Source organism: Tachypleus tridentatus, chromosome 13, assembly GCF_004210375.1.
Source record: "Tachypleus tridentatus isolate NWPU-2018 chromosome 13, ASM421037v1, whole genome shotgun sequence".
In the NCBI taxonomy this organism is placed as follows: Eukaryota; Metazoa; Arthropoda; class Merostomata; order Xiphosura; family Limulidae; genus Tachypleus; species Tachypleus tridentatus.
The window spans coordinates 119,654,826-119,664,928 of record NC_134837.1 but is presented as its reverse complement, the minus strand read 5'-3'; the positions used below and the strand labels follow the sequence as shown (position 1 = coordinate 119,664,928).

General features: G+C 32.6%; 1 protein-coding gene, 1 long non-coding RNA gene and 1 pseudogene across 7 annotated transcripts in view; 1 reads left to right on the top strand and 2 right to left on the bottom strand.

Moving 5' to 3' along the window:
- Nucleotides 1-138: 138 nt before the first annotated feature.
- Nucleotides 139-3,866, top strand: LOC143238204 (uncharacterized). Its single transcript, XR_013020453.1, has 3 exons — nt 139-1,449; nt 1,779-1,831; nt 2,561-3,866. It is a non-coding gene; the product is annotated as an uncharacterized LOC143238204 (long non-coding RNA).
- A 1,674-nt stretch (nt 3,867-5,540) lies between these two features.
- The window catches only part of LOC143236883 (techylectin-5B-like), a 263,403-nt gene continuing 258,840 nt past the window's right edge, over nt 5,541-10,103 (bottom strand). For all 5 annotated transcript variants that reach the window (XM_076475534.1, XM_076475535.1, XM_076475536.1 and 2 more), the window contains one exon: nt 5,541-5,954. In XM_076475534.1, the coding sequence (XP_076331649.1) occupies nt 5,692-5,954 (263 nt within the window). In that variant the 3' untranslated portion in view covers nt 5,541-5,691. The remainder of the gene's footprint in view (nt 5,955-10,103) is intronic.
- LOC143239876 (techylectin-5B pseudogene) lies at nt 8,725-9,519 on the bottom strand (annotated as a pseudogene). The gene is made up of 3 exons (XR_013021420.1): nt 9,347-9,519; nt 8,909-9,159; nt 8,725-8,742 (listed from the first exon to the last, which is right to left on the bottom strand). The product of XR_013021420.1 is annotated as a techylectin-5B pseudogene (transcript).

The following is a 10,103-nucleotide window of genomic DNA, read 5'->3' as shown; positions in this document are numbered from 1 at the left end:
CAGAATATTTAACTCTATAACGTGCATGGCCCCCACATGTTGCAATAATATACGCTAGGTGGCGTGGCATACTCTCAGCTAACGTTACTGGTCTTTGATTTGAAATTCTGTTCCATTCTACAGTCAGTGCTTGTCGTAACTGCTGTAGGGGGATTGTTCCTATTCCTGACTGTCGGGTTGATATCTAGGCTTACAGGTGGTTACTAAAGGACCAACACATCATGTTTTGCGAGAAATCTTGCATATTGCGAGTATTATGAGCCGGTGCATTATCCTGCTGCAGCCGGAAATTGTCCTGGAAAATACCCTGGGTAAATGACAGTGCGTAGCAATCCAGAATATTCTGATACACAGCACCAGTGACGTTTTGATCCAGAATGACCAACTGGTTGACAGCTGCAGAACAGAATGCACCCTAGACGTGCACTGAGTCTTCGCTTCCTGCTTGGGTTGAACATTTTCTTCATTCAGCTGTTCTCCAGGAAGCCTGCGTTCTCGTATCCGTCCATCAGTGGGGTAGACCAGAAATCTGGATTCGTCAACAAAAACTACATGATTCCAGTGTGCGATCATCAGATTATGGTATCGTTGAGCACACTGCAACCTGTTGTTGCGATGTCTAGCTCTCAGTTTAGGTTTATTGACCATCCGTCTTGCTCTGTATCCAGCTTGCACCAACCGTCGATTAAATATCTGCCGTGAAATTCGGATCAGTTGTTGCGCACATAACTCAGAAGCAACCGACCTGGAGAACATCGTACGGTTTCGACGAGCAATGGTGAGAATCCGGCGATTATCGCGTGCTGTAGTGGCACGTGAACGAGTCGTACATCTGCTGGGACTCCCACTTCTGGCTGCAGCTCTTCTTCTAAGAACTCTGTTGACGGTCTACCTGGATACACCAAGTCGTCTTGTAGTATCGCCTTGTTTCAACCCAGTGTTGTCGAAGGCAACCATCTGATTTCTCAAACCTACGTTAGTAGGACCTGGCATAATGTCTAAAATATTTACAGAGTTAAAGACGCGTCGCCAACAGGTAAGGTACAAAAGTAACACCAAAATCCCTGGCTTTTATACCTCACCCCAGACACTGTGTTTGGGACAAGTCTTAGAACATTCCAATGTTCAAGGGATTAAACCGACTCAATGTGAACTCAGGTAATGCAGAATAGTAGAGAAATAAAATTTGAAAGTTTAAGGGCAATATACAAAGTGAATTTAGTTTTAAATTGATATAAATGACCAAAAATCACATTTTTTCTAACATGCAACAACCTTTTTGAGCAAGAGTGTATTGTTGGTGGAACAAATAGACTGAAATTACATCATACCGACAGATGTCCACGTGTTGTTACAGCTACAGTTTTCTCTAATCGTGTTATTATTTTCTTTTCAGTTACTGCTGTATGTACAGTCATACTCTACTGGAACATATGTAGTTTGTTCAGGGTTAGTCATGTTTCAATATTTATTTATTGTGTAATAATTATTCTAACATTGTTTTCCGTTTAATTGTATATAGATGCTTTACCGTTTTAATCACAAAAGACAGTGAAACCTATAATTTAATTGCAAAATAGGTCTCTGTAGAACGGAAAGTTTTACTTTTATTAGTGTTAACTGAGTATTAACACATTAGGCCTAAGCGTAATTACTAAACCTAATGTCAGAACTTTATATTTGAATTAGAAATGGATATAACTAGTTTTGGACAGAATATAATCTCAAATAAAAAGATGAAGGGTAATCCTAAACTGCGTCAAATAATTTGATCACAGGTGGCGATCTTCAAAACAGAATAATTTCAAGCCTTTCAGAACAGCGACAACTAGTGAGTAATATTTTCACTATTACTGCAACTCAGGGAATAATTTATATCTCTTTTTTGCAGATCATTCATGGAAGAGGTGGAATATATTTTCTTACTTCTTTTTTTATTTTTTAGCCATTAGGTGTAGAATATTTTACGAAATATCTTACCAACTCCATTTCCTACAGTTATTATTTGATGGGTATCTAGAAGATAAGTGTAATATACAGAATATTCTATAATTTTTATAATTCATAAGTTAAGGTTCTTTCATGTATGTATAATATTTACTATTTTACATTAATGTTTGGTAACCACTAATGTAACACAGTTTACTTTATGAAGTAATCAATATGGTTACAGTAAAGATATATAACATCATCATACATTTTATACATCCACATGAATTCCTAATATATTTTTCTTTTAACAACACACGCTGTGTTTGTCTTTTTACCAATATTGTATTATCGAGGATATGAGGGTTCCTCTATACCCGATAGGAAATGTACCTTTGACCCACATCCTCTAGAGCCGTTCTTGGAAAGAATATTTATATTGATACTTGTACAAATGTTCATTATATGATACAATAAATTTTCTATATTGCTGTGCTTTCATCAACACAAGTTCAGAATTTCAAATATTTTACTACTGACTGTTAAAATGTTGTTGAATTATGTGATTATGAATTATTTTAATTACTTTGTTCTTGGATAAGGTTCATGTCTATCATCGATTATTATATAGTACAGTTTATTCACGTCGGACACTGTGGACCCCTGGTGGAAAAACAACAAGAAATTACTATTTTGGAGAATAAATGTTTTTGTTTGAAAAATTCTTGAATACCATGAGGAAGGTTTCATAATTTCATTGTTTCAGTGATATAATTTAACTAAGCCAACAAAATATAAATAAGTTATGTAACTATGTATACATAGCTTTTAAAAGCACTGATTTTCTGTGAAAATAAATGAAAACATCTCATGTGTGTTGCCATGTAAACTAAATACTGGTTTTCATAAACTGTGATGATGAAGTCATTAGTTTAGTCTTTTTCATGTTTTCTGTATTAGAATTCAGTATTGGTGTCTTTGATTTTTATTGTCTTTCATACAGGACAAGTAAAACTTTCGGCGCCTGTCCTGTGAAAGTGGGTTTTCTCTGGGCACTCCCGTCCCTCCCATCCAAATCTCAGGTATTGGATCATTAGATCCCAGCCAAGGCAACACTCTTGCCCAGCCCTCAATCGGGTCGTTTTAAGTTGATATCTGACAGCGGGCTCCGGCCTGGCTCACTTCTCCTGTGCCGCCTTTGTCTCGGTCTCCCCTTTCTCACCCATCAGTTTTGTAATGCCACACCGCACTTCATTATCTTAATGAAGTTAAAGTAAAATACAGGTAAATTTCCAAGCAAAATTAAATAACCTTTCATGTGAGGGGACGAAGAGGAACCACAACGTTCCTGACCACTACTGTTGGGGAGAGAATTCTTCTCGTGTCAAGTTGGCTTGTCATGCTAAAATAATCCGCGAATATAATCGTAGTAACACCAACATTACTGACATTGAGTTTAAACGTTTTGAATCGTTGTACTGATAAACGATTTAATACATTTATGTGAAAATTAAAAACGACTTAAATTTAATTATCTATATGATTCTTGCCATCTTTCCCACTATTCCAATGACAGGTAAGAAGGAATGTAGGTAATCAACACCACCTACCGACTATTCTTGAACTACTCTAATCTAATATTTGTATTTAACCTTTACACTAGTAACAAAAGCATGGTCTAAAATGGGAAGTGTGATTGTTGTTGTTTTTTTGTTTAAATCGAGACGTGAACCTTTCACTTTGAGAACCACAGTTCGGCACTCTAGCATGGGGGCCACGCCTGTTTTGAAAATATATGATAAATGTTATATGTTAGAAGACAATGGTGAAGGATAGAAACATGTGATACACGCATGTTGTTCGTTCTTTGTAGTTTTAATTTTATGAGTTAACATTAATAATTGTTCACTAATAAAAACATAAAATATGTGTTTAGAACCCAGTTATAATTATTTTAGGTAAAATAAAGTAATTTTTAGAAAGAGTTATCTTAATGATTTCAGTTAAATTGTTTAGTTTAAAAAATGATCGTATATGATCAAAATTAATTAATTTTGGTTGTTTCTAATTATGTATAATTAATGATATATAATCAGATAAAGAGAGTTCTATATTGTCTGGATTATTTTCTGATATAGAAAGTTCGTATAAATTGGTGTTCCTAAGAAACAACATAAAGTATGACTGAAATAATACAGGAACTGTCGAATATCTTTAATTCTATCTAAGGTCAGGTAAAACCAAATTTAAAGTTTTCAACAATCATATTCTAGAATAACTTTAAAAAAGAAAGTTCTTCTTATAATTCTGAAGGCCGTGGATTATAATTTATAGAAACACCCAAATAATGTAAACATTAGATAAATAGTTAACTAGTTAGGGACAAAACAGTAACCATAAACTTTTTTCGTGGTTTATGATATTATTAAGCCTTTCACACAGCGCCATCTGAAAAAGAACGTTTTATTGATTGTACAAACAAAACAGAAACAGAAGACAAATTGTTATGTATAAATTTTATGGTTGTGAAACATATTTTTTCTTAAAGTGTTTGTGGACAATAAATCTTTATACACAAATAATTTAATTATAATACGATGCATTTGGTAGTTATTATTATTTGATATATGCGGTGTAATCAATGCTCTGAATAGATTTGTTTTAAAAATATTTTATTTTTTTTTGGTTCGTAGTAATATCAACAGTACTGACAGTGATTTTAAACATTATTATTCATTGTGATAACAAATTTTATAATACATTCGTGTGAAATTTGAAAACGTACTAATATATTATTATCTCAATAATTTACGCCAGCTTTACCCAATATTCCGTTGACAGGTTAGAAGGAATGTAGGTAGTCAACACCGCCTACCGACAATTCTTGAACTACTCTAATCTAATATTTCAATATTGGTACATGATCTTTACACTTATAACACAAAAACGGCCTGAAATGGGAAGTCTGATTGTTTTTGAGTAATACATGAACCATGCAGTTTCAAAATCACAATTTTTCACGTTAACAATTGGGCCACGTGCGTCCTTAAAATGTGTGATAAATGTTATGCGTTAGAAAAACATCCACAAAATTTAAACATAAAATACTTGTACGTGGTTGTTTTCGTAGTTTTAATTCTATGAATTAACATTGATAATTGTTTACTAATAACAACACAAAATATGAAATTTGAAACTCTGTATTGCAATGTAATTGATTCAGGCAATGATGTAATTTTAAGAAAACTATGAAAACAAACTTTCTTATTATTAAAGTCCGAGATAACATTTTATAGAAACACAAACGTCATGCAAATATTCACACAAATAATTACTCTGGCAGCTGGAAAACAGTCAGTATTAAAATGATTTCGCGTTTTGGGGTTTCATTATGCCTTTTAACACAGCGTCATCTGATGGGGAAATGTATTATTGAGTGTACAAAACAAACAGAAAGAGAGGACAATATACTATGTATAAATCCTATGGTTATTTAACACTTTTATTAAACCATTTGTGGACAGTAAAACTTTATAGATAAACAAGTTAATTATAATACAAATATTTTAGGTTTTTCAGAACACATTAGATTAAAGTAACAGTCGCAAACATTCACCAAAATTACTTTATTTGTTTAAGGTAAAATATCCACTTAAGTATAATTACACACAAAGAAAAAATAAAACATGTTAACAATATCTTGTCTGTCTATCATGACGTAAAATACAGTTTTCCATAATACACTTCGATTTTATTTATTATTTATTGACCAATAATAAACTCCACAGGTCTTATTTTCATCTCGCTTGTCTTTAATGTGCCGTGTTTACTTTTCCACTGATACCAGCTAACACCGGTAGCATCTACCTTATTTTCTGTGTAATACAAACCGTTTAAATTAGAATGATGACATGAATTGTACCACCATCCGCCTTTGTAACTTTGAGCACAACTACCGTTGTATTTATCGTTGTCTTTATCCTTGGTACTGAACATCATGTTGTTGTGGTGAGCGAGAGAATTTCCTGAAATAATGTTGAAATAATTAATAAATAATACATAAACAACTAATGAATGATGTTATATACTAGAATAAAGTTTAAACTCACCCGCGTCACCCTTGTACGTTTTGTAACTCATTTTATAGAGTTCTCTTTCACTTCGTACCAAGAACTCGTCATACTCTCCATATCTTCGACTTCCTTCAAAGTCTTCCAGATCAACACGGAGCACCATATTGTCCTGATTGGTTAATGAGAAGATGATATCATTTCCTGGAACAGACGCAGTATGTAATAAATAAGTAGTTTATAGCACAGTAAATAATTAATTATGTCATATAATATTAAATAATATGAAGAGAAACAAGCAATTGATCACTGTTAGATAAATATATAAAGTTTTACCTAACCATAACTCCTGGGTTAAATTTCCAAAACCGTTTTTGTATTCCACCCACGATCTGTAAAAATTTTCAAATGGTTTTCCAAAATCTCCTCTTCTTTGGATCAACTAGAAATATGAAAATCATTGAGAAATGCTGAGATAACTAAGTTTTATAATTATCAAAATGAAACTTTAAGATATATATTCCTGTATTATTCAACATTATTCTCTACAAAATATGTGGATACTGTCTGTAAAGATATTGATATGTTTTTTTAATTAAAACAAAACTCATTATTATTATTTGGCCCCCACTGCGGTATCTCACTCTGACAAACCATGTTTCGAAACACGTGGTGGTTAGAGCACAAACACCCTATTGTTTAGAATTGTGCTTTATTCGTGACAAACGTATATGATCTAAATTTTTGTTTGAAAGACGATTTTAGAATAAGAAGCAATATGTTTTAAACTTCTCAAGAAACTTAAAATAATCTATGACATGAACTACAAAGTAGATTCCTGCGTGGTATTAAACACTGCTTTGTGTTTATAATCATGTAGAAAGTGTCAGGTTGAACACAGATACACATTCTGAAACATTTATAAAAACAAACTAGAACTATTGATTACCAAGTAAAAACACGTATTATAAATTGTATATTTAAAGGTAGGTGGTGATTAGTATATTTTAATGAACACAGTTAATGAAGAAATATCATGAAAAAATTAATCAAAAACGTTACATGTTCTTAAGAAAATTAATTATTTTCTTTTTAAATGTGGGTTTGGTTCTGAAACTTATTTTTCAGTTCTTCTACATAACTCAGTTTATAGAACAAAGTAATTTTTTCTTCTATGAAAATAATGACAGACTTTTAATTAAATATTTCTCGAAAACATCCACTATCTGAGAATTAAGTGAAGTTCGCAAGGTTGATTACATTGTTCGTTAGGGTGTATTTTTATGTTTTGTTTGTTTTTGTTTATTTTGCTAAGAGCGAATTTTTTCACGTTTTCCATCTACTTTGTGATTGACAATTAAGCCTTCATGGTAGTTCTTTTACGTATTAACGATGTGTAATCTTTTGGGGTAGTTAAAATTCCAACGGTACTGTGGAGGCTCAGTTCATTCTGGTGTGGAATATTTTGTATATAACATTCTATCTGTCTTTCTATATATGTCGAATTGTCCATATATCTTTCTATATATAACATTCTACCTGTTTTTTTATATATCGAGTTGTTTGTATATCTTTCTCTATATAACATTCTTTCTGCCTTTCTATATATCGAGTTGTCTATGTCTTTCTGTATATAATATTATGTGTTCCAATATGTCGAGTTGTCTATGTATTTTTCTATTAATCAATCTTCTATTAATTTGTCTGTTTATCTGTCTACCAAGTCTTACCATCCACCTATCTATCAAGATAAACATATTACTATACTTATCACAATATTTTCATCTTTTGTTTCTTCCGTTTCGAGAGTCATCTGTTTTAATGATTCGCACCATTGTACTGTATGTAGTGTGTTTCTGACAGCCTTTCAGCAAATACTGCAATGGCGTCATGTAATTTGTACTGTCATGACGTCATTATATAAGCGCATGCAATAAATTGCAAGAGGAATTATACACTCCTTAGGCTACAACACAATAAAAATATTTGTTTCTTTTAATTTTGGTTTTCTTTACTCTTGAAACAGAACACTTTCAGGTACTCTGTAGAAGTATATCTAATATGTATATAGTTCGCTCTCCTTAGAAGCAGAGAATGTGGTTAACCCGAAGATGACCTAGGAAGGTCGAAACGTTGTTCTCTGCTTATCAATAAAAGTGTTTTTTCCCACACCAGCCATCCTGAGATACACAGAGAACACAAAGTTGGAAGGAAGTATTTTATACCGTAGAATATATTTCGGTCTTTAATATAATAATCGGATTAAGACAATAAATGACAACTGGGAACGAGAGAAATTCTTGAGGGAGCTGACCCCCCTATTGACTCTTGATTCTGTTTTTATTTTGGTAAAACTAAAGGCTAAACTAAATGTTAAAAAAGTGTAAAAGTTTGTCTGTAAAGATCAGAAAGTTTCTATTACTCCAGTTCCATGTTACATGTCACCCTCTAGAGTAGACAACGCGTTCCCTCCCTCTAGAGTACATGCATGGACACGTACGTGTTCCCTTGTCGTATTTTGGTACATCAGTAACTCTACGGATTTACATCGCTAAAATCAGGAGCTCGATTCCCTTCGGTGGACTCGGCAGATAGCCTGATATGAATTTGCTGTAAGGAAACACACACCTGTTCCCTCCATTTATAATACATGTATGGACACATACAAATGTCTTCCCCCTTCTAGAATACGTGCATGGACACACATAGGTACCCATTTAGACCTCTACCCATCTAATTCTTCCTATTAATAAGAACCATAATTATTTATGTTAAAACCAGGTACTTCTAAAAACAAAACCACCACCGAGAGAGTTGTTAACGTAAAACAATTACAGTGTATTAGTTAACTATTAATCATATCTGGTTATTGTGTTTGTAACTGCAGTAACAATGTTTATTTCACCTACCGTCCACCCTCCTCCTGATGTCTCCATATCACAGTATACAGAGATCGATTGGTTTAAAAGCCGTGGCTGAATTTTGTAGATACCGCTGGTTCGGTTTAGTTGTTGTTTATAGATACTGGCACAGTCTTCTGGTAGAGGTGGCTTTTGTTTCGTCGTTTTTGTCACACAAAGAGATTGTTGAAAGGATCGATTTTGTTTGTCATTAATAAGTGGTGGGAATATTCGTTCAAATGTGGTTGTAGAAAACACATCTAAAGAGTAACGGATAAAAACTTTAATGTGAGAACAGAAAAGTAGTTGAACATAAAGTGTTACCAGCAATAATGTTGTAACATTTAGGTTTGACATTCTAAACTAGCATATAGTTATATTTAAATGTTCCCTTAATAGATGTTAAAGTTTTCCGTAAACTAAAATACTTCAAGTGAAATATAATACCTTCTAATGTAGAAATCCTGTTTCTAGCTAGATCTACTAATTCTGTAACGGAGTCCACTATTCCTTTCAGTGACCCAACAGTATTACAAACTGTTTGATGATGGACATCAGCCTGGGTCAACATGAAAAAAGTCAAAATACTTAATATCTTCATCGTGTTATGCATTATTAAATGGTTAATAACACAGAATTGTTTTCTTATAAATTGAATATGTGAATCTTCTATCAATGATTTTATAGTTGTATTAAACAGGATATCCAAAAAGGGGTTTCCTTAAATCACTGAGAGTTAGAACCATGTTTGTAACTGTATCTGATGTTTTTCACTCTGAGTCCAAGAAATGTTTATAGTTTTCTAATTATGGCTCTAGTCAATATCTGAATTTTCCGCTTCTTTTTATAAACACTGGAACTATTATGACCATAAGAGTTGTTCATATAGTTAATAATTTTAATGTTAAACGTAATTTGTTAATTTGAAACATATTCATAGACCCTAAAGTATTCGTTTTCACAAGAATAGATCCAAAACTCATATGAAGATACATCTGAGATCCAAACACTATACAACATATTTTTCAAGCAGAAAAGTACATCGTTAAATAAATTATCTTATTATTATCAATTTAAATTTAAAGTTATATTTTTAACTTTAACGATATAATTATTGTAATACAATATAAATTACAGACACTTACTGTTTTAAAGGTTTGTTTACATACTTAGTCCAGAATAATCTTTCTCATGTAATTACGGT